At 56.2% G+C, this 24,287-nt stretch overlaps 1 protein-coding gene across 2 annotated transcripts in view; it reads right to left on the reverse strand.

Annotated features, from left to right (window-relative positions):
* CDH4 (cadherin 4) overlaps positions 1-22,885 on the reverse strand; it is a 525,471-nt gene extending 502,586 nt beyond the window's left edge. Inside the window, exons 1-2 of one of the 2 annotated variants that reach the window (XM_057703942.1) lie at positions 22,574-22,885; positions 20,255-20,366 (exon numbers count right to left, since the gene is read on the reverse strand). In XM_057703942.1, coding sequence (XP_057559925.1) covers positions 20,255-20,366; positions 22,574-22,630 — 169 coding nt within the window. In that variant the 5' untranslated portion in view covers positions 22,631-22,885. The remainder of the gene's footprint in view (positions 1-20,254; positions 20,367-22,573) is intronic. The other variant, XM_057703945.1, reaches the window with a different exon arrangement.
* Between the last annotated feature and the right edge of the window lie 1,402 nt (positions 22,886-24,287).

The raw sequence follows: 24,287 nt of genomic DNA on the forward strand, positions 1-24,287 counted from the left end.
ACACACATGCCCACATGACTACACGTGTATGCACATGATAACACCACGCCTACACACACACAGACGCCTGACATGCCAAGTGATTCATGGTTGTTGTTCAGGGGAGGGGGACAAACTTATACTAATTTATCTTTCTGGGGTTTCTCAGTTTTTTAAGTTTTCAAAAGTAAGTTGTTTGGCATTTTAAAAATACAAAATGTCCTATTAAAGTGAGAGAGAGGAGGACGCAAGCGATGCTTTTGAGAAAGCAGCACTGCCTCTAGCACACGTCCCAGAGGCCAGCTCTTGCCGCGTCCTCACAGTCCCCTCTTGATCGGCCCCTTCCTGGTTCGCTTTCCTCCTCTGCGGGGGTCTCTCCACAGCAGCTGGAATTTTTAGAGAAACATCCAAACAGATCCAGAATGGGGCCAGGGCTCGCTCGCTCTGCAGGTGCAGGGTGTTTTATTTCTGTTTAATGCTAGCAGCCAGGCTGGGGGCAAGGAGATGCTGGGCCCCTCGTGACAGACGCACATCCTGGGCTCTGTCCCCTGACGGGGGTCAGACACACGTGTCCCCTTGGGCTTCGGTGCTGGCCTTGCGGACCCCCACCATGATTTCTGGTGCTGTCCTGGTGCACAGGGGGGCACCTGGGTCTGCACCAAGGCCTCATGTTGGTGCTGGAGCCGGGGTGGGAGGGGGACCCCCGCCCACAGCAAATTCTGGGTCAGAACGTGCCGACAGCTCTCAATCACGAGAGAGGCCCGCCCACACGCTGGGCTGTCCCGACTCCAGCGCGGCTCTGTCCACAGCTGGCCCAGCCCAGGCTCTCGGCCCCATCTATGGACCATCCTACTATCATCCCTCCCACTTCTCTAAAGAAATTCATGGCTTCCACAGGAAGCATTTCATCACCCAGGAAAATGGAAAACCGGTGGCACTTACCCCAAAGAGAAGCGACCGTCAGGAACACTGGAAGCAGTGATGCTGTGAGACCTTACCTGGGCACTGCTGCCCCTCGCCCCTCGCCCCTCCTGCAGGCTGAGCGGCATGATGGGGAAGCTGCCGAGGTCGTCCTGGCCCCAGAGCCTTCACCAGGGTGGCCAGCGCGCACTGCACATGCGGACGCCGTGGAGTCCCCGGACCGCCGTCACCCCAAGGCTTTTGTCTTAACGGCCTCTGCGATTTTATGGAAGTACACGCACTTAAAAGGGAATCTGCATCGCTGGCTAACGTCACGCTTGCAGGCAAGCGCAGTAAAAGCAGAATAACTCCACTGAAGTCTTGCTCCTTGCCTGGCCTTGCTGCCTCTGTGAAAAAGCGAGATTTGCAAGAATAAGGACGTCCTGGCACCCACCTAAGGCCTTGCTGTCGGAAGAGAAGGTGAAGGGAGGTTGCTTTCTCACTCCCTATGCTGCGTGCAACACGGGAACCCGAAGGTCCTTCTGGATGCGTCACAGACCCTGCGCGTGGGGAGGCACTGCAGAGCCTGATGCTTTGGGGGTCTTCAGGCGCTGACAGCCTTTATTTGAACACAGTGCAGTTAAAACCCGCTTTCCCACCTTGGTGGGAGTTTCTGGTCAAAACCAGCTGTCCTCCCGCACTGCTTACTGGCACCACACCCAGCCCAGGAGCCCAGCCCTGAGGAGCCACACACCTCACCCACCCAGCCCCAGTGGTCAAGGCTCACGGCCAGTGGGAGGGCATCCCCAGTCCTGCCTTGGAGGCCCTGGGCACCGCTGTCCACTAGGGCCTCCTCTGGCCTTCGGTCAGCATGGGGCCCTGTTCTAAAAATGCCAGGCTGGGCCGTCTCCACCTCCCCAAGGAGGTTTTCTTCCTCGCAGCCAGCGGCCCCTGGCTAAGGCATCCCCTCCTCGCCAGCAGTGCAGCTTCGAGACGGTGTCGCAGGCTCATGCGAGTGCTGGCCTCGCGACGCAGAGCAGAGTTGAACCCGCAGTCGCGGACTGTCGGCCTGAGATTCAGCCCAGAGAGCTGCTGTACTTGGCTCACGGGATGTTACAAGCTTGGGAAATCTCACATCAAGGTCCAGACGGCCCGTGTGTCCAGGCCAGGGCCCCACCCTCACAGGCGCCCAGTCTTCACCACCCCTGACTGTCTCCCCTCTGCCGCCTGGCCCCTGGGGGCTTCGAGGGCACCTGGTTCCAGGGTCTGGGGGCAGGACCCTCCTCCTGCCCAGGAGGACAGCACCCGTGGGTGACTGGCCCCAGGAGGTGCACGGGGGTGGACCGTCCCGCGGCTGAGACGCGTCATGGCCCCTGCAGCAGTGCCCGCCAAGGGGCAGGGGAGAGGTGGGGGTTCCAGCCCCCCAGGGCCTCCAGAGAGGACTTGCTGCCTGAGCTGAGGAGAGGTAGGACCTTCCCAAGGAAAGAGAGTAAAGGGATGAGGGGCCAAGGAATTCCAGCCACAGGGGTGGGAGGAGGGTGGGGAGCCACACTGGGGGGTGGGAAGGAGGGTGACAGTCATGAGAACCCGCTCAGGCGGGGCTGTGGATGACGTCAGGGGAATCAGAGCAGAGCAGGGACACGACCTGTCACCCACTCGGCGACAGGCCCGGACTGAGTGTCCCTCTGAGCCCAGCCAGCTCAGGCCCTGGGGCACAGCCAGAAGCAGGGCCCGCATGCCGGAACCGCGATGCAGCAGAGGGAGGCGTGGCGGGTGAGAGAGAAGCAGGGCGGGGTTCTGGGCAGCCGCGGTGCCCCAAGGCGGATGGAACAGAGCGGCCAGGAGGGCGATGGCCTGACAGGGACACCCCCCAGCAAAGGGACAGGCGCCAAGTGCCTGAGACAGGAAGCACTGCCAGGAGCAGAGGCCCTGGGACAAGGACGAAGCAGAGAAGGGAACCAGGAGCACAGGACACGCGGCTTAGCCAGGAGCTCGGCGAGGGGACGGGAGGCGGAGTGCTCACGGCCTCGGGGCGCCTGGCTCTGCTGGCGCAGCTCCTCCTAGCATTTCGGCAAAGGGTGGCTGTGAGAGCGAGAGCGGAGAGGCAGCGAGGCCCCTGCGAGGACTGAGCCGCCGGCCGGGCGGGAGGACCATGCGCCTGGACCCGGCCGCCTGCCCAACGCGCGGCGCGTCCCCGGATGTGGTTCCGTGCTTCCGCAGGGGACCGCTCTCAGGAGGGGCAGGCACGGCCACGTGGCTTCTCATCCCTCGAGATACAGGAGTGAGGGCGGCCCTCGAACGGGGGAGGCAGGGACCACGCGCAGACCCACCGGGCGGCTCAGCAGCTCCACCGCCTCCAGCAGCGGCCGCGCACCCGCTCCTGCCGGCCGCAGGTGGGTCTCGTCTCCACGCGGGAGAAGCCTCGCTGGCGGACTCTAAGCCAGCCACCACTGCAGAAGGGAAGCTCACCGGGGCTCGAATCCCCCCGGGGCGCCGTTCTTCCTCAGAGCCCCCGCATCCCACAGGCTCACCAGCCAGAGCAGCGAGGGCTGACCCAGCAGGGCCTCGACTCTGCACCCCCGCACGAGACAGGACACGCCCTGGAGACCCCCTCCACCCCCTCCCACATTCCCTTCCCAGTTGCCTCCACGTCTCTTGTGCTTTGAACGTTCTCCTCTTGGAACAATTACTGAGAGCCCTGAGCTGTTTCCCGGGGGCTGAGTCCCAGGATAGGGCCTCTGGTTCTGGTAGCTGGAAAGGCATCCCTTCCCGCCCCCCCCCCCCCCCCCAAGGTGGGCCGCTGCCTGGAGTCCCTGCGCGCTGTGCTGTGATGAAGATCCAGTCACAGACACATCACCTCAGCATCGAGAACGAGACCTTCCCTGCACGACCACAGCCCCAGAACATCGCTGCCTCATCTGGGGAGGCCTTGGGCTCAGCAGAGCAGGGGAAGGAGATGGGTCGATACCATGTTATCAGCTAAGCAGCGTGATTCCTGCACATTTAAGCCCACAGGCACCTCCAGATTTCAATCCCTCAGGTCAATATAATTTTACAGAGGTACCTGCTTCTCAGCAGTGAAATGATACTGGCAGACAGGCCTGCCTAAGGAGGGGTGGAGGTGGCAGGGAGGGGGCATAGCTCAAACAGTTCTAAAAACAAAGCAGAAGTCAGTAGGTGGGCGTCCTTGGAGCACTGACCCCCAGGCGGGGAGCCGCCTGCCTTGTAGGTGCCCAGACCAGCCGAGCAGCCCACTGAGTAACTTACCAGCGACAGCAGAGGTGCTTTTCACCCCGGTTATAACACAGAGAAGAGCACCAGGAGCTGAAATGTGAGGGTCTAGGGGCCTGACGGGCACCCACTCTGCGGTTACGGGTCCGGACTGGAGCTGGACCAGTCAGCCCTGCCCCAGCTTCATCAGAAGCCTGTGAGCCATGATGCAGAACAAGCACAAAGGGAGAGGCTGGCCGGCACTAAAACTCCCGGTGCAATAATTGTCACTGTTATCCAATTATGCTCGGGATACCTGAAGCTAACACGGCCCACAGAGGGGCAATTTCATTAGACTGAGACCCACTTGTCTCACTTTACTTTGATAACGGCTTAATAAATAAACTGAGAGAGCCCTAACACAGAGGTGCAAAATGAAAAATACTTTGGCTTTTCCATTTTATGCCCCTCCTTCTCTAATTATCTCGCTTTCATATTTTCTTGCTTGTCAATTCCAGCCTCTGCCTCCTCCAAGAGGTGGGAAAATCTCATCTCCTTTCTCCTGCAAAGATCTCTTCCAGGGAAGGTGTTTCCTGGGTGTGCGCTGGGCCATCTATCTTCTCTCTCCAGCCCCTAACACACACCCACCCCTCACTTCTGTGTTACCTAGAAAACACACACACTCAGAGTAAGACCACGATTGGGGCAGACATAGAGGAGAGTATGATAAACATGACATTATTGTATATTTTAATAAAACTATGCGACAAGGGAGGCGGAAGGAATTAATTTCACTTAGCTCAGGCAGAAGGGAAGGGAGAAGACAGCAAGAGAGCCCAGTGGAGAAAGGACATTTGAATCAGGAGGCCCTGGAAGATTCCCCGGATGCAGGGGCAAGCCAGGAAGGGAGGTGGCCAAAACAAAGGGACAAAGCAGGAAAGGGCTGGCAGGGTCTAGCTACCGGGGCAGGTGACTCAGTGCTGGTGCCTGGCAGGGTGGGTGTGCTATAGGGAGGGAAGGGAAAGAGCCATGGGGAACGTGGCATGAAGGGTTTAACACTCTCCATGACCCACTGATACGGGGCCAACGATAGCTACAGCTACCCTGACATCTAGGAATCGAAAGACCCACAGTAGCGTTTATGAAGTGAATCACCACCACCAAGGACAAAACAAACAATGTGATGTATTAGTGATGTGTGGCACCTTGCTGGCCCCCCGACCCTGTGGCCACTTAGAGCCTCTGTGATAGATCAGCAGGCCCAGGACCACCATCCTGAGGTGGACAGATGTCCTCATCACCAAAACAGCTGACCTGAGCACAAGGGCGTGGGGATCGTGGGCACAGCCCCAACACTTTCCTGGTGGGGACAGGAAGAGGGCAGAAGCACGGGGTCACACTGATCTACTGCCCCACTGTGGTCTCTAATCCTCTCGTCCCCCTGAGATCGGCACCTGGATCAAGAACGCCACATCGTAGATCAAGGTACTTATTACAAGTCTAACCGAGTGCATCTAATCTTAACCCTTCGGATCATTTAAAAGCAAAAGCATAAACACATCACAGGCACAAAATCTATGGAATTATGTTTAGTTCGAAACTGCATATACGCACTTCTGGTCCTGTGTTCTAGCTTAAGAGTTCAAACAGAAATGAGAGTTTAATTTATGCTTGGGAAAATAAAAATAGATTAATAGGATCCAAGTCAAGCTGCTAGAAGAGGCTTTTCTGTGCCAAGAGACAGGCACTGTGAGTTTCCCTAAACAGTTTATCATTTTAACATTGTAAAGCACTAGACTTATTTTTTAAATAGCAAAACTACAATTATCTCCACACGTCCCGTATCGCCGCTCTGCAGTGCTCCCGAATAACGATCCAACTGTCAGCGATATGGCCGGGATGAGCCTGTCTGCGCCACGCTAGACGGCCAGCCTTATCAAAACCCAACTGCATTAATCCCTTTCCTTACATCAAAAATCAAATAACTTCCTGGAGAGAGGCTACAGTTTCACCAAGAGCAGCTCCACCGGGAGACGGCAAGTTGAGATTAACAGCACAATGTGTTAGGAAATAAACAGATAAGCATTTGCCTCCACAGCTGCCGGTTGACACTCAGAACTCAGGGCTCCTACAGAAAAACACAGGCAAGTGTCCAGAGTCACACGCGGAGGGATTCCTCAGCATTCACCACCCAGGAGAGAGACCAGGCACCTCGGAGGTAAGCAACACCCATGATGCCATTTCCCAGCAACAGAGGTTCTCACCCGCACAGCATTTAAGCAAGAAGGAACTAATATTTCAAAACTGAAAAGAGAGAAATGCAGTAAGACGCTGCCTAGATAGCTGCAGCAGGGGATGCCTTCCTGATAAAATAACCACCTTTCAAAGTGAGAAAACAATGGGATTTTCTGCCTACAGAGAGAAGCAGATAGACAGAAGGGGGCCTGCTGCCTCCTGATCTTGGGAGCAGCCCCTCTGCTCCCCTGGGGTTGGGGGAAGTGATTAATTAGTACCTCCTTGAAGCTGCAACCTTAGAAAGCCACCAGGGGACTTTGTATTTGCATGTCACAGAATGATATCCTTCCAGAATCCTCCTTTTAGAACCCAACAGTGGAGCACGTCTCCTGCAGTCCTCAGTGGCAGCCGGGGCTGCCAGGAGGACGGAGGCCTGGCTTGAAAAGGATTCTCTTATTGGTGCCTCTTTTGTGCGGGAGGAAAGGCCATTCATGACACAGTTTTATGTCAAAGGAAGAAGCAACCAAGTCCTGGCGTGGCCTCCTGCTCCCAAGGCCCCTCCCTTCTGGTCTCTGTCCCTCTGCCCTGCCCCCCTCCCATCCCCACCCTCAGTCAGCTGCCTGACTTAAACACAGGCTCCGAGTCCCGACCAGCTCCCCACCCCCCGCAACCAAACCTGGGCGCATCCAGGGGATGCCTGTCACCCTTCATTTTTATCTTTCAGTTGGGAGAAGGCAAAACCAAGATTCTCTCATGTCACGACAGAACTATTGCTCGAGCGGCACCTTTTCTGGGGGGGGAGAGGCACAACCTCCAGGCTGATGGTGCAGAAAAATGGAATTCCTATGTTAGGTTCACGTGGCCTTGCCCACCAGGCGAGGCTGGCAGGGGAGAACACCGATGCTGCATCAGGGCAGCATGGAGGATATTCAGGATTTCAGTGCAGACACGTGACCCTCCAGGCTGGAGCCTCACAGTGTAAGATGCTGGAGCCCAAGCCTGTGACTCCACGCCAGCCTGCGGGGAATTCAGTGCTGCTTGTGAAGAAATCAAAAAGGCAGCCCCTGGCCCCTCCCTGGCGCTGATTCAGCGAGGCTGGACATGAGGCCCGTCTTCTATCACTTAGGAAGAAGGCATGCCCTTGTCAACGGGATGCATTTAATACAGTGGAAGATGCCGGACCCAAAGGGCACTGGGAAATTAACACCCAAGGGATGATCCTGCAAGCCGGGCCCTACAAGTTTCCTCTAATTGCATGGCATTTGCTCTGCCCACGCAAACCTGCATCCCAGGTAAAGCACACACCATGTGGAGAGAGGTGGAGACGCTCTCCCATCCCATCCCCCAGTCTATCCCTGTGAAACTCTGAAAAGTTCCAGAATCTCTGTGTGCTGGAATTCCAAAAAGTGGAGACAACCCCATTCTAATTCCAGGGGCTGCAACAAAAGTCTGTCGCTGTCATCATATTTAAAATCAAAAATCTTTAAAATACTTAGAGTATTTCAAATGCAAATCCCCCCGGGGTGGCCAGGTCATAGACCCACAAAGACAGTTCAGGTTTATCAAGGGGGACAGATCTTCCATCATAAAGATGCATCTGCAGTTTCAAGGACTAGGAAACCAAAAATACCCCCAGAGAAACACTCCCACCAGCTGGGAGACATTCTCCCTTCCAGGAAAGGTGCCGCTGCTCAGCCGGAAGGAAAGACACTGGAGGTTCAGGCTGTATCCCCTGTCCCTCGTCATTTCCAAAGGAGCCAAGACTTCAAAATGGATTTCAAAGGCCGCTGCAATTTTGGTAGGATGACATCTTATGTCCTATGAGCTATTTTTATTAGCCAGGACGGTAGAAAATTGACGTTTACCAGCCATTAACCTTTCAAGCATGTAACAGTTTTTTTTTCCTTACATGGAAGTATATCTTAAACTTCTCTGCAGATAAATCCTTAAGCTGTCCAGCTCCCTAAAAAGAAAGTCATTGTGAAACCGCTCTGTTCTCAAGAAAACATAGTTCCATAATTTTATGGACTTTTGATCACAATTTCATTGCCTTCAGCCCTTTGCTGGTATTCTGTTTTTATCTTAAAATGTAAGAACTAGATAAGACAAGTGGTCTAATCCCTTCTTTGTACCTGAGGGAAGGTGGGAAAGAATAAGATAATTTGAGAAAAAAGCATCCGGCTTTAAACAGTGAGGACCTGCAGGATGGTGATGGCTACCTTTGGACACTCATTGCTTACTGACTCCATAGCTCATCACGCCCCAGCATTAAACGTGATATGACATAATCCAATCATATCCAGCCTATTAATAAATAACAGTAGTGAAATTACATCTGTGTGCGGCCTCCCTCCACCATGAGCCCACAAAGCTTTAAACAAGCCTCTCCATCATTTATACAATTTTAAAAACATGCCTTTTTCCAAAAGGTCTCTGGCCACACATAAGAATGTCAAGGTCAAGAAGGGGAAAAGTTCCCAAACAAAACCATAAAAAATATCAAATCAAGCTGCCATCTAATGGAGAAATGACTGCTCCAAAGGCCAGCTCATCACATCTCGGGGCAAGCCTCTGGAGGAGAAGTCGGGGTCATCTGCTAATAAGAGCAGTGACCTACGGTGCAGGCTGGCAGTGGCCTGCCGTCCACAGGCCAGCCTCAGCTTCCCGCAGGTCACACGTCCATCCCACTGGACCCTCAAGAACCGCCTGGGCAGTGAACTGTCATCTGTTCCTGGGGAAGCAGCCCCAGAGGTCACACTGCCCACAGCGTGTGCCTACTGCCACCCAGCCGATGGTGGGGCATTTGGTCTGCACCCCCAAAATTGGGAAATTGGGACCGAGGTGATGGACAGGACGGGGCAAGGGCAGGCCTCAGGAGGCAGGCTGCCGCACTTACACAAGTGTCACCAAATCATCCAGCATCTGTGTCCCCTGCTTCGTGAGAGGGGGTTAATGATGTGCCCACCTCGGGGGGTGGTTGCTGGCACCAGCAGGGTGCCCGGCGCGGGTGCCTGGCACAGAGGAGGGTTCGATCCACAGACTAGAAAACAGAACAGCTGGCCAACCAGTTCCTCAAATGGGACCAGACGCAGGCATGGGACGGGGTGCCTGTGGGAGCCTGGTGCTCACCGCAGGGGCGGCACGACCCAACCCCCCCGGTTTACAGCGCCCATGACCCAATGTCCACATCGTCCCCTCCAGCGAGTCAGCCAGGCCCTCTGTAAACACTGCATGGAAGAAACAAGAAAGAAAGGAAAAGGGGTGTCTTTCTCCTTCAGTCCTCACTGAGCGCAAACAAACCAAACATCAGGACAAAGCAAGGACACAGCTGATCCAGAACCTTCCAACCCAAGGGTATTCCCTCTCTGCTCCACTTCCCTGGGGCGCTCGTGGGGAGATGTGTCGCCTGAGAATCCTGGGGCCCCCAGGGTGCCCAGGGCTCCCCGTCAATGCAGACCCAGCAGGCATAGTGGCTTGCAAAGGTCTGATCTAGGGTGTGCAGGAGGCTACCTACAACGCAGCCTCAGAGGGACAGGGACAGGGACGGGGCCTTGGAACCGGAGCTGAGCAGCTGCCCTCCTGCGCGGGTGTGCTCACCTCTGCTTTCAGGAGAGCTACGCGGCCAGGCAGCAGAAACGCGGCTGCTTGAGACACAGAAACCAGACACTGGGAGCCAGAAATACTGCCTTTTCGCACTTGCAGAGTAAAGCAGTTTTGGGGAGAGAAGAGGCATGTTCTATAAATGCTCTCCTGCCAGAGAGCCCGCTCCTTCCCGCGCGCCTCCACATCTCAGCGGCAGAGGGAGCGTGGCTCTGGTTAAACGATCCATTCCCAACCCCAGACCTTTAGATTAACGGAATATTTACAGTGCATCTATGCAATATCGTCTGAGCTATAATCCTTGTTAAGGTTCCATTTGACCGGGAAAGACAATGGGAGGAGAACACATGTTCACATACATTTTAATTCCAATGAAACTGTTCTGAGTCAGGCTTTATAACACGAGATCCTACATTTCTATACCGAAGTGCCCCATTTACTGTTCTGGGGAGGTGGAAACCACAGCACCCTTCCCACCGCCCACCTGAGCGGCACTTTAAGATGCCGGTTACATCCCGGCCGACCCCTCAGGGAAAACACCCTGTCTCACGAGGGATGCTGACTGCTGGAATTCTGAAGCTAAGGATCCTCTAGACCTGAAGCCCTCAGGCTTTAACGAACACCCGCTTCCCTGGGAAATGGATTAAATGGGCAGAGTCCCAGGCCAGGCCCCAGGATTTCTGATTCAGTGCGTGTGTGTTTCCTGGGGCTGCTGTAACAAGTGACCACACACTTAAAACAAAACAACATATGCCCTTGAAGTTCTAGAGCCCAGAAGCCTGAAATCCAGGTCGGCGGGGCTGCTCTCCCTCCACAGGCTCCAGGGGAGGGTTCTTCCTGCCTCTCCCAGCTCCTGGTCCCCCAGGCGTCCTTGGCCTGTGGCCACGTCCCTCCAGGCTCTGCCTCCATTGTGTGTGTCTCCTCTTCTGTCACTCTTAAAGATACTTGTCATTGGATGTAGGGCCCTAGATAATCGAGGGTGATCTCATCTCAAGATCCTTAACTTAGTTGAACCCGCAAAGACCCTTTCTCCAAACATGGTCACAGTTACAGGTCTTGGGTTGATGTATCTTTTGGGGCCACCATGGTCAACTACAAATTGGCCCTCGCCACGGGCACTTGCCCTCTGCCTCTACAAGGATGAAACCACGTGCTGCTGCACCCACTGACCTTCAACGCCCCCGAAAGGAGTTCAGGGTGGAGAGCAGACATGAGGCCCTCTGTGCTCTGGGAAAACTGGCAGAACAGGTCTTCAGATAGCTACAGATTTTTAGGAGCTGATTTTATGAGCCCAATTCTGGTATCTCCTCATGTCTAGCAAAGAACTAAAGTCCTTCCTGGTGACGCCTGCTCCTCGAGACGAGCAGAACCTTCTGCAAAAAATACGTGCTCGATTGCACGTACTCCCTTTCACCAAAATCGCATGTACTAACCTCCCCCCGCCTCTTTGGAGCAGTTTCTCAGAGCTCTCTGAAATGCTGTCTTCCGGGCTATGGGTTTTTGGGGGGCTATATTTATTGCCCCAAATGAACCTGAACTTACATCTCTCACACTGTGCTTTTTTTTTTAAGTCGACACCACCCAACCCACTACAGTTCGTGTGGGAGGGGACCCAGGGCCCCCCCCCATCTCCCCTGCCAGGAGCGCTCCCCACCCTCACGCCTGCCCCCGCAGCACAGGAAGCCGAAGCTGGGACCGCAGGCTCGGCACACGTGCACACCCGGGTCCCGCTCCGCCTTTCAGGCAGACGGACGTCGACAGTCTGCAAACACACTTGGGCAGCAAAACCCAACGCAAAACGCAACTGACATTTCTCCACGTCAGATGCACACGCACGGGTGCGCACTCCTGCGGGGGGCGGGGGGGTGTGTCCGGAAGGCGAGCTGTCCTGTCCCTGTGGCACAGAGACAAGGAGAGCGAGGCCCCTTCCTGGACAGATGTGGGGTCCGAGGCCCCGCCCTGGGGCCGGAACTGAATTAAACTATATTCCAAATGGCAAGTGCACCTGTTCCGGGCCAGGAGAGCCTGCGGCCTCTCTGGGCCGCTCCCTGGGCCGGTGAGCTCCCACCTCCGGGAGGACCATCCTGCTATCGGTGAGGCAGGGGGCTTCCTCTCCTGCCCTGAGGATGTTTATGTTGCTGAAGGCTTATCGTAATCCTTCTTAAATCCCCACACACTGTTGGCAGTGAAGCCAAACAAGGCGCAGGTAGAGCAGCCGGACGGGAAGCTGCTTCGGGTTTTGCGGCCGCGGCTCACCCTTCAGAGTCTCCAAAGTGCCAAACCCCCATCTCAGGACCCGCGAGGAAGCGGTCAACCAGAGTCCTAACCACAGACACAGGAGTCCGCAGGCGGCAGCTCCTGGAGTGGGGCAGGGCTCAGGGCTGCTGCTTTGGAGGCAGCAGGCCTCCCTAACCCGAGACTCGCACTGGGCTGCTGAATTGCTCTGGGCCTCGCTTTCCCCCGCATGAGGCCGGGGTACCCACATGAACCACCAAGGGTCCACAGGAGCCCGGCGAAGAGCCCGGCACAATGCCTGAGACACAGCAGGTCCTCGGCACCCGGCGGCCTATGGGAGGCCCCAGGGACACCCACGTCCTAACCCCCAAACCTGCAAGTATGTTGCCTTCATGGCAAAAGGGCCTCTGCAGATGTGGTCAAGTCCAGGACCCGAGATGGGAGGTGACTCTGGGCTATCTGGGGGGCCCAGGGCCCTTGTGAGCAGGAGCGGCAGGCCAGGAAGGTGAGGTGACCACGTGACCCTGGGAGGAACGTGCAGGCAGCTGCACGGGGGCTGGTGTGGAGGTGGAGAAGGGGCCGCGAGCCGAGGAAACAGGAGGGCCTCTAGAAGCTGCAAAGGCAGGAGACGATTTCTCCCCGAGCCTCCAGAAGGGTCCAGCCTGCCCACACCTGGGTCTTAGCGCGGGGACCGTGTTGGGTGGAGTCTGATGTCCGGAAGAGCAAGCTGATAAATGTGTCTTGTAAGCAGCAACATTCGTAGCACGCTGTGAAAAAAATCCAGTCAATAATCTAAGCAGATTCCTTCCTGGAAAAGGCAGTGCTGGGGCAGAAAGTCCCAGGGATCATACAGACTGGTGATCTGGGGGCGCGGCCTGACTGTCTGACCCCACAGGTGTCTTGAAGGCATTAAATGTGAGCACATATTAGCATATAATAAGGCCTCAAAAAACACCAGCATGCCCCTGATGCAGGCTGGAAGGGAAAGGGCCTTTGGTAGCACACATTAGTCAAAGATAAAGTAGGTTTTTGTTCTGTTTTGTTCTCTTGTTTAAGAAAGGGGTGGGGGTGGGGAGGAGGCAGCCTGAGACAGCACCGGAGGCCACCAGGAGAGGGCAGCCTAGAGCCTGGGCAAAAAGTCACCAAAATTCCGAGTCTTTAAACAAAAAGTGAATGCTTTCACCAGCCCATCTTACATCATTGCACATCGCCCTCCGAAGACTAAAAGAAAAAGCAGTGCCATGAGGTTTTACAAGAGCACTCTGGGGAAAACTTTACTGTCCTCGATGGGAAGACAGTCACGCAGCTTTTGGTGTCTTGTATAGTGGCATCCGCCTGGAGTAAGAATCATTGCTCCTTTCCGGAATAATAGGAACATTCTTTGAAAAGATGAGTGCCAGCTTCCTCACTCGCCCTCAGTCTGTGGTTAGTTCTGGCCCCTACTTAACCCTGCTCCAGAGAAAAGGAAAGAAGAAAAGAAGGGATGGAGGGAGGGAGGAACCTATGAAGCTATCCTGGGCCTCAAGCCTGTTCCCATCACGTGTGCAGGACGGCTGGCTCCTTGCGGCTCTCTCTGCTGTGTCCCCAGCGCAGGCAGAGGCTGAGTGCCAAGTGAGAGTGCCCCTCTGGGACTGTTTGCCACATGCCTGGAATCGAAAACTCCTGCTGGCGCGGCAGAAACCTGCTCTCCTAACTGTGCCAACCCAAGGTGTCCACCACGTTTGGACCCGCTTCAGATGGGCCCTCACACATCTGCAACTGCTATTAAGCACTTCTGGATACACTGGGCTTCTGTCTGTTCCAAACGTCCAGGATGAGAAACAATGAGCACGTCTGGATGCCTGATAATCGCCGGTTCCATGACACTGGCCCTGAACATCTGGGGTGTCCCCTCGTCTGCATGTCACTCGAGTGCTCCAGAAACCACCTCCATTCACGTTACGCGGGAGATGTGAGCAAGCTAAGAGCATGGGTCTGGACAAGGAGGGAAAAGAGAGCGAACTGCTTGCATTTAGGCCAATCTCTCCACCTCCAGGGTCCTCGGTTTCCAATTCACACAACAGGAGTGGCTTTACCTCCTGGAAAGGCTGTTGTGGGGACTGCACGGGATGTGTGTGGGGGCTGGCACAGACCCAGCAGGGACTCGGTGTTACATGATAATCACACGAGGCCTCGCGTTCCCTCATCCTAAGACTCCACGAAATACGTATTTCTGAAATGCAAAAATTTTAATCCTTAAACTGCAGTGTGCACGAGTCTGTCATCCTCACAACTAACTGGTGTGTGCGCCTCTGCAGTGAGGATTTTTATTTACTGACAGTTGACTAGAGAGGGGGCAGGGGTTAGAGGGTGCTGGAGGCACTCTTTGTCCATGGCCTTAGGGACCCAGCGTGGAAGGCCAGGCACCAGCACCTCCCTCCAGGCTGCAGGGGGAGCGGTGGCCAGGCCCGCACACGGTGTGGTGGCCGAGGGCGGGGGCTGCGGTCCTTGGCCTGCTTTTGGTTTTAAATGTGGCTATCAGGACCCTCCATCAGCATGAGCTTTGGCCTGTGGGCCGCGCATAAAGCAGGCTTTTCGTGTTTATCACTGTGCTGGTCTTACCTCTTATCTGATAGAAGCCACTTTCTAAGTATATAAATTTCCCTTTCTAAACCTCTTAACTCTGCAACCAGGCAAAATTACAGCAGGGAAAGGCTGCTGAGAAACCCAAAACAACCTGGGCCCCTGAAAAGGCAAGGCTGGCCCCAAAGACAGCCAGAGGGTCACCGCGGTCTCCACCACCACCACAGGCTCTGGGTGCTCCTTTTCAGGGTCCCCTGAGGCACCACCGACAAAAGGCAGCGGAGTCTGGGTGCTCAAAGGAGCCTCCTTAGGCTTCAAGAGCAAGGAACATCCTGCTTGGAGCCAGTGGAAGCCACCGGCTGGGGCTTAGTCCTGCTTCACCTCCAATTCTTTGCTGAGACCAAGGTTCCCAGTGTGGAATCTCCTGGCTTCCTGGAAGAGAGTGGCCAAGAGAACCAGCAGAGAGTTCACATTCCGGGACAGGTGGATCAGATAGACAGCCCTGACTTAATAGCTGTAACAATTCAGTCATATCCCAGCCAAAGAGAGAGTTTGAAGTGGTGACTGTTCACTTCATCTGTTCGACAAATATTTACTGAGTGCCCACACATGTTCTCTGCAACCCAGTGTTCTGGATGTGGATACTAAGGTACGAAGGAGCAGGGGGCCGCTAGAGCAAGAGTAAGGCCAGGCCCGAGGAACAAAGGATGGGGAGAGGCTCAGGGCAAGTATGAAGCGTGCTCTGAGCTTCCAGAGGGAAAGACAGGCACTTGCTAGCATGCACAGCTCTTGCTTTCCCAAAGGCAGGGATTGTATTCGGCTGCACACCACAAGAAACTCAACTGTGGTGTCTTATCCTTACTTTTCTCATCTCTCAGGGGACAATGAGTCCAGAAGTTTGCAGTTGTTCAAGGATGCCACCTGAGATCCAGCTCCTACTCCACCATCCTCATGGTCACAAGATGGTTGCTCTGCCCAGGACATCACACCATATTCCAGGCAGGAGAAAAAGGTAAGGGCAAAAGGCAGAAGGCATGGCCAGCTGAGTCTGTTCCTCTTTATTAAGAAAACAAACAAACAAATAAACCCAGCTTTCCCACAAGTCTCATCTAATAGAATAACCTAGTTAGATCTCACTGACCAGAAGAGGGCCATATTGCCACCTTGGTGTAAGAGTCTATTTGAGGTGTGAGTATCTTAAACAGGGCTCAATGTAAGCCAACCGGATCAGAACAGAAGCGGTCCTGTTAGTAAGGAAGAGGGAGAGAACGGATACTGGACAGACAACCACAGTGTCCAGTGATTCTCAGCACATGTGGTGGGTTTGTCGTCCGTGTCATTTATTTGAACATTCAGAGCAGCTCCCGCTTGTCCGAGAATTGAAGGAGGGGACTCAGAAGCACCACGGCATCAGTGTTTTCTGGCTCATTCATGACGTCATTTGACAATGCTGGTCGCACACCCACCGCCCCACAAGGCGGGCATGACACTGGGTGATGGGTGTGCAGTCAGACTTGCTCAGCATCTGGTCCATGCCTCTAGCGACGCCTCCCACCCTGGCCAGAGTTACCTGTCTGCACAGAGGAGGGTAAAGAGGCTATTTTCAACATACTTGTAAAGAGAAGACAGCAGTACTTCTGGCCACACTTGTTACATTGTGGCTAATTCTTAGAGGCCAGTTCCAGACACCTGCTTGCATTTGGTCTCTCCTCTACCCTGTGCCTTGGTATGCAAATGAGTCATTCTCTCTACAACGCACTGCCTGTTACTCTGCTTCGGGGAGGGTGCTGGAAGCTGGGAAACCTTACGTGGCAGACGCCGATGCTTGTCTCCTCGGCACCCATTCATCCCCTCTTCCTTCCTAAAGCTCCCAATTCTGCTCCAAGTAGCAGTTTACTCATCTACCAGGTGATGGATCATAACAGGTCTAAGTCAGACCATGCAATTCTCTGCTTCCCAGCCCTCCCCACCTCTTTCCACTGGAAGTGGCATGTGACCTAGTTCTCACCAATGGGAACTTCTGCAAGGATTCTGAGAAAGTGTCTGCTTTCCTGCTATAGGGAAGAGATGCAGATGGTGCTACTACTCCCTACTTTTCCTTGCTTGCTGCAAACTCAAATGCAATGCCTGGAGCCACAGCAGCCAGTCTGCAATGATGAGGCAATACACTGAAAAACTAAAGATGGTAGAATGACAAGAATAAAGATTAGGCATGAAATGGTGCTGCTGACCTGACCAGCCCTCGACCACCTATCTCTTCACAGTTACGTGAGAAAAAGTAACCCCCATTCATTTCAGATTCTGTTAACTGGGTTTATTCTGTTGGCCCAGAATATTCTAAATGTCAAACCAGAGTGACAGGGCTGCTGCCCTCATGAACCTTACAGTTTAAGTAAGAGAGGTGATGGACCAGATGATATAAATTCTCCACTGAGGAAGCAAAGTGTGGTTAAGGGCACAAGATGGTCATAAACTCACCGGGACACGGGAGAGGGAAGGCTTTTCTGACGCAGTCTCGTTAAATGAAGTCATCGGAAACACAACTCCTTTTTCTGTATCATCTGAACTCGAGAGGCAACGTCCAGAACCCACTCTCCCCTTCCTTGGCAGACGACATATTCACTCACACGTTGCCCTGTTCTCCAGGAGTGGGGGCAGATATGACCCACGCATGGCATGCCAGGCGGAGCCACCCCTCACTCTCCCATCCTTGTGGGATTTTTGCCTCGAAGCTGGTCTAGGTTTCGCAGAACTCTGCCCGCCATGCGAGAGCAATGCAGGTCAGCGCCTCAGCTGCAGCCTCAGGCCGGGCTGACTGTTAATTATTAACAAAGCCAAGAAAAAGACATCAGCTTAGCCGCGATCCGGTGCTAAACTCTGGTGTAGAGAACGCCCCACTGTAGCCTAAGGAAAAGGCCTTAACCATCCTATTTTAGATATTACCGTGCATCAGTGATGATGGCCATCAGTGAACGATCCTGGAAACAAAACTACCCGGTAAGAGTGTATGCGGTTACATCCGAGTGCTCGCCAGAAAGAGCACAGATGGGAAACAAAACGCGGGGGTGGGGGTGGGGCAAGGATCTAGCAACTACACAGCAGCTCCACAAACGCCCCACAGGGCTCTGCCCGCCATTCACAAGGTTCCCGATACCATAGTATTTGCTGCCCTATTGGGGAAAACTATTTTAAGCCTAATTAGCATGAAATTTTTCGAATGCAAATGCTTTTCATTTAGACATAAAACAAAATGCCACGACATTTCTTCCATCCATTTATCATAAACAAGTTAATTACTGTGTAACAAATCTCTCCTTCTGGAGTCTGGATGTTTGAGGCTGCTGGTGAGCTGACTCGGGCAGAGAAGGAGCTGCAAAGCAGTCGTAAACAGCTTACAGAGCATTTGGAATAAAACGGTGACTCCGTGAAGCTTCGCTTGTCAAATTAAGGTTAAGCTCTCTCCACTGGAATAACTCAATTATAAGTAGTCATTATCTATTTAACTTGATTCCTACTAGGATAACAGAAATATTGTGCCACTTATTTATTTTCGACACAGGCATCTATCTTCACTGTGGCCTTGTCGTTCGCTAAGTTTTCTACATTAAAGACATGTTCATCTGCCCTGGCTTGAGTGTATGCAGTGGTGGCTTTCGCCTCCACATGTGTAAAACTATTTCTAAGATATAAAACCTCTCTGTCCCTGAGGACAGAGAAGGGGTGGCACACGCATACAGTCTGTGATTTCCCCTCAACCAGGGCTGGGCTGGCCCTCATCGCGGGTGTAAGTAGGTGCGGAGGATGTGAGTCTTGCATCCACAAAGCCCATGAACAGGTGCAAGTTCACCTACGATGATGAACTCTTGGGGCAGACGGGGCAGGCCAGCAACCAGCCAGTGACCAAGGCTTCCCCACCACGCGGGCCGGGAGCAGAAGGCACGTCAGCCTGGACCCCCACAGTCTGCCAGGAGACAGAGGAGATGCTGGAAATCTCACATTTTATTATGAAAAGTATGAGAATCTGTCATTCTCTTCCACAGTAGGTAGCACCTGCTGTTACAAAAACAGAGGCACTTTTTCTTACATTCCTAAGTAAATCTGATACTCCAAGATCTTATCTGGTTTAGCTCCATACCGGGGAGGTGGCAAGGATGCCAGCCTCAGGACATGCCAACAACAGGACCACAGTAAGCCGCTCCTGACGTGCACTGAGTGTGAGAGAATGTTCCGGGCCTCCTCTGTGCGCACACTGGAATTCTCATAAACGCACAGATCCTGAAAGGTGGTCTACACGTTCTCAAGTGACAGGCACCGTGCAATTAACAGAGCATCTCTTGAAAACTCTACCACAGACGCCCACTCCTACAGCACAGCACACCCAGCCTGCTTCTAGGCCAACTGCCAAAAGGTTGGGTTTTTTGTTGTTGTTTTTTGCTTTTTTGATAATCAGTGAAAGAGTCAATAGTATCACACCTCTATTTCAACAGTCAACTCAGATAACAAATAAGCTAGAAAAGTTAGACCGAGTACAAAAGGAGACCCTCGTTCCTATAAGCGGGCACCCACAGTAAGTGCACGAGCTGTCTCCACGGGAGCATCTGAGGGTCAGCCCACTCTGCAAGTGCCCCGCCCCCAACACACACGAAGGATCTGCTGTCAGTGCTCATGGGAGGGGAGACTCTGTATTCCCTAAAGCAGAGGACTCGGGAGAAAATCAGCAGCCTGAGCGTGATTTAGCCGTGGATACTGAGACTCAGCTTTGATGCTGCCGCTGAAGTTCCTTCCCTCCATCACTTTGAAATAGGCTAAACTCAGCCACTTCTGGGAAGCCGATCCGGGGAGGGAAGGCAGGGCACGCGGCAGAGGTGCTCGCGGGGCCACTTTGAAACCTCAAGGAAGAAAGACTGATTTATTTCCCCTCCCATGCAGATACAAGTTAGTTTGTCTTGAGAGGGAAACAGATGTATATGCAAGATGATCTATTGCCATTTGAGCTCTGAAGCTGCCTCTGACATCCCCGTCACGGATGTGGGTATCGTCCTGCGATTATGGTGAAGCTAACTGGCAGTTCCCTCCTGCATGTGTGTTTCCCTGTTGTCAGTGGGACAGTAGTGAAAACGCACGCCACGTTTGCGAACAGAACGTCTGTGGGCTTATTTACCGCATCCCCAACAACATCGTCTGCTTTATCATGCATTTCAAAGCAGGGATAATTTAAGAATCCTGAATTTCATACACAAAAATACTTGGTAAGAAAGTCTCTCTCTGCACATTGTTTGGGTGACGCTACATCCGAATTCCAATTTGTTGCCCAGGAAATGATTCACCTCACTCACAAATGACAGGGATTCTGAATCATTCACCTGTGATGCAAAAGGCCATTTAGGTCGACCGATCTGCATCTGCATTGACCTCTCCACCATCATTTTGCAAACAGCCTGGCTCAAAGCCAGCCCAGCCTCTTTTTCCGTGGGTGGCAATGTTTCCCTAATCCAGAGCACGGTATGCCATTTCATTTCCATGTCTGCCTTACCTTTGAGGACCTTCTCTCCTTCCAGAATATTCTGGGAGATTAATGCTGTGTAATCTTCTTCAGAGAATCCAGCCTTGCAGGTCTCCCTGGCTGTAAGATCCCCATTGTGGGCCTGAGAACAGAAACGAGACATTAGAAAAAAACACAGGTTCACAGAAAGTGCATCCAACCCACATTTAGTAGGGCCTGCTGCGTGCAAGGTCTCCAGCTATGACAAGCCTTGGTCCACCAGAGCCTCTGCCCAGACATAATCTGGGGTCTGCCCCTGTGGTCTCCTCGTTAGCCTGGGACAGGGGGCCTGCAGCAGGGAGGGAAAGCAGAGATGGTGAGGCTGGGGGCCTCTCCCCAGCCTCACCCACACATGGCAGAAGGGAAGGTTTGAGAACTGTCCGTCAGGAGGAGGCAGGAGTCAGCCAATGAAGACACAGAGAAGGGAGGCCGAGGGAGCAGCCTCCTGCCAGGCCATGTCACCCTCCCACCCCGGTGCTCAGGCTTTGGCTGAGGTGGACCAGCAGGCTGTCTCCTCCCTGTGGTGGCCACGGAGGAAGGAGAGATGCAGGGCAAGAAAGGAGATTCTCCAAGACTCTGCTCAGAGCTTGGCTCTCAGGGAGGCTGCAGGGAGGAGGGAAGGTTTCCATCGTCCAGTCCTTTCCCCCCACTTCTCGGGCGCTTGCCCACTCTTGGAGCCCCCCTCTCCAACCTAACCAGGCCAGAGGGCTCCCCTAACTGACTGAAAAAGGTGGGTGTCCTCCTGTCCTGTCCGGTGGGAGGTCTAGAGCACCTTGGGCTATCCTGTCCGGTGGGAGGTCTAGAACCCTGGGCGCCAGGAGGGCAGGGAAGTGTGTGTGGAGGGGGGGGCGAAGGGCCCCTCCCAGGCTGCGGGGAGTGGCAGCGAGGTCAGCCGTGTAGGGACGGGGAATGGGGGGAGAGACTGCACGTGCAACGGGAAGCCAGCCCGCGTCAGAAGAAGGAGCGCCACCGCGCCCGGCTCCCCGGCGAGCGCAGGAGCAGGGGCGCAGCCCGCACCCCGCAGTCGCGCCTTCCCAGGGCCGCCGAGCGGAACGCGCTTCCCCGCCGCCCGCCTCCTCCAGCCCTGCGCGCCGCCGCCCTCCCGCCCTCGGCTCCGGAGGCTGCCCCGGCCCGGGGCTCCCGGCCCCCTGACGCCGGCCTGGACGCGGCGCCCCCACCAAAAAGCACAAAGGGCAGGAAGAGCAGGGCGCTGGGTCACTCCGCGGGTATAGCTCCAAACCGCGGCTCCGTGACCCGAGAGCGAAGCCCCAGATAGGACCGGCGCCCGGGGAAGCTAACTCGCCCAGCAAAGTTTCCACCCGCCCGGGCGTGGGTCGGGCGCACCCGAGCGCCCGGAGCCTCAGAGCGGGCCTCCGGCCGCGGGCACTTGTTTATCTCCGAGGTTACAACCGCGCGGCTCGGGAGCAGCAGCCAGGCCGAGCGACCACGAGAGGGGGTGCCTGCAACTCTCGCGGCCCCGCTGCCTTCCCCCGGGGCGCCCGGCGCAGCCCGCACGCGGCCCGCGGGCCCCGCACCCAGCACACGCCGCGCGGAGCTGGGGACAGAGCTCGCGGGCTCCGCAGCGAGAAGGCGGGCGCCCGGGCCGCGCTCCCGGTGCGCCTGCCGCTGCCGCTGCCTGGCGCCCGGCTCCCGGTGCCCGCTCCGAGAGGCGAGGGCCCCGCCGGACACGGGCTGCAGCCAGCGCCGCGGGGGGTCCGCGGCGAGCCTGCCCCGCGATCCGCACCCGCTGCCCGCCCGCAGCGGCGGTCCCTGCCAGCACCCGGAGGACGAGGGCGGAGGCGGCGCCGCGCCGCGCCGCGGGCACCCGGCCCCCCGCAGGGGCGGCCGGACCGGGTGTCCCCCGCGTCCTGGTGTCCGGCCGTCTGCCGCCAGCTCCCCTCGTCCGCAGCCCCGGCCCGGGCTGGGCTCGCCAACTCCGGAGGAGCGCGGCGAGCGGGCGATGGAGGGCGCGCAGGCTCCGCCAGCGGGCAGCCTGCCCCGGCGCGGGCGAGCCGAGCTCCGGGACCGCGGCCGCGGACCTGGGGTGGCTGAGGGATGCTCGGCGGGTCGACTTCGGGCAGAGCTCCCCGCGTCCCCCACCCCGCGCCGCACCGCCGCTCCCCGCTGCCCCGGCGGCTTCGCGGAGCGCGGGAGCCGGCTGGATGCAGCGGTGTGCGCAGCGGCGGCGCCCGGCACGGGCCGGGGAAGCCCGGGAGAGCCCCGCCGGGCGAGTGCGCGCCCCGCCGGCTCCGGGGGCGGCCCAGCGCCGCCTGGGCTTCCGAGCGGCCGGAACGCGAGGCGGCAACTTACCCGGAGCGCGCCGGAGAGCGAGAGCAGCACGAGGAGCAAGCCGGAGCTCGCGGTCATCTTCCCCGCCGCGCCGCGCCCCGGCGCCCGCCCGATGCCCGGCGCCCGGAGCCCGCTCCCCGCCGCCGCCCCGATCGCGCCGCCCCGATCGCCGCCGCCGCCGCCGCTCGGGCGGGCCCCGCGCCTCCAGCCAGGCGGCGCCGCCGCCACCGCCGCCCGGCTCCGGGAGCGAGGCCAAGTCCGGCCGGAGGCGCGCTCCCCCGGGCCGGTGCGTCCGCCGGCCTCGCAGCTGCCCGCGCCTCTGTTCCGCGCGCTCGGAACTGCAGGTGAAGCCGCGCGGCGGCCCAGCCGAGGCCCCGCCCCGCCGCCCGGCCCCTGCGCTCGCTCGGCCTGACGCGGGCTTAAAGGCGCCGCGCCCCCTGCGCCGCCCCCGCGGCCCCCGCGCCGCCCCCGCGTGCCCGCCCAGCCGCCGCGCCCCACCGTGCCGCCCGGCCCGGGCGGGGCATCTGGAACCCGGGTCAGCCGAAGGAGCCGAGAACGCAAAGTCCAGCGGGGGAGAAGGCTGAGGTCTGAACAAGGCACGGTGGTCTCGGCCCCCAAACCATGGGTAGGATGGGGAGCCCTTGCTGCCTTAATCCAGCTTCACGCCAGGACCGGCAGCGCAGGTGGGCTCCCCGACCTGTCCTGTATGTTTCAGGTGTCTTCCCTAACTCTCCTGACCCAGGCCCACCTCCTGGCCTTGCACAGCTTTGGGGCTCTCAGGAGGTATCCCCGAAAGACCAGCCGGTTGGCAAAGCTGGGAAAGCGCAGAGAGAGGGCCTGCAGGCTGCACAGACCCCAGGGCCTGGGAAGCTCCAGGTCTGGGCCCTGGCTGTGATGGACCCTTAAGGACCAAGGAAGGGACCAATTCCTGTTTGTGCATCAGAATACACTGCTAGGCCTGAGAAGCCAAGAAAGAAATTAGAGGCCCCAAGAAGGGAAGGCAGAGATTCCCCCCCACCCAGGAGAGCTGTCAGAAGCCTCAGCAGGCCAGGCCAGGCCAGGCTAGGCGGCGCCATCGGCCCTGCTTGGGTGATTTCTGAACTAGGGGGACACTTCTTTAAGGGCTCATCAAGTGAAAAATATGTACAGCTTGGAAAGTGAGTAAATATTTCTGCACGTTCCCTTTTGGTTTGGAGATTTTAAGAAAAGCGGTTTTGTTTGCTCAGATATTTCAAATGTTCTTTGTCTTGGTTGGGAGAGCTCTGTGTCCAGAATACATTAATTCTGGTTTAAGAAATGCACTGCAGAGGAGGGGGAAGAAGATCGGGTGAAATGTTGAGCTCCAAGGTCAGAGCCAACGTGGGCGGAAGAGCAGGAGGGCTGTGGCACAGCCCTACCCCTCCCAACCAGAGCCTTTGCACCTGGGCTGGACTGCTTGCTGGTTAGGGTGCTGCCTTAGACCAAAGGAAGTCAGCGTCTAGGCCGCTTGAGAGGGGCGGGGCAAGTTCTGTATCTGAGACCCAGGGCAACTTGTGGCTTCTCCCCCAGTAGCTGTGCGACAGTTAAAGGGGACACTGCATTGGTGCCAGCCTGCCACACCTGGCCTGCCCATGTCCATTCCCAGCCTGGTGGGACAGGACCAGGGTGCCCCTGTACATGGCTCACCTTTATGCTCAGACGTGAGCACAGATCCTTTGTCACCAGGGAGGTTTCACGGACAGATCCACCCAAGATC

Source organism: Hippopotamus amphibius, chromosome 12 (genome assembly GCF_030028045.1).
Source record: "Hippopotamus amphibius kiboko isolate mHipAmp2 chromosome 12, mHipAmp2.hap2, whole genome shotgun sequence".
Classification (NCBI taxonomy): Eukaryota; Metazoa; Chordata; class Mammalia; order Artiodactyla; family Hippopotamidae; genus Hippopotamus; species Hippopotamus amphibius.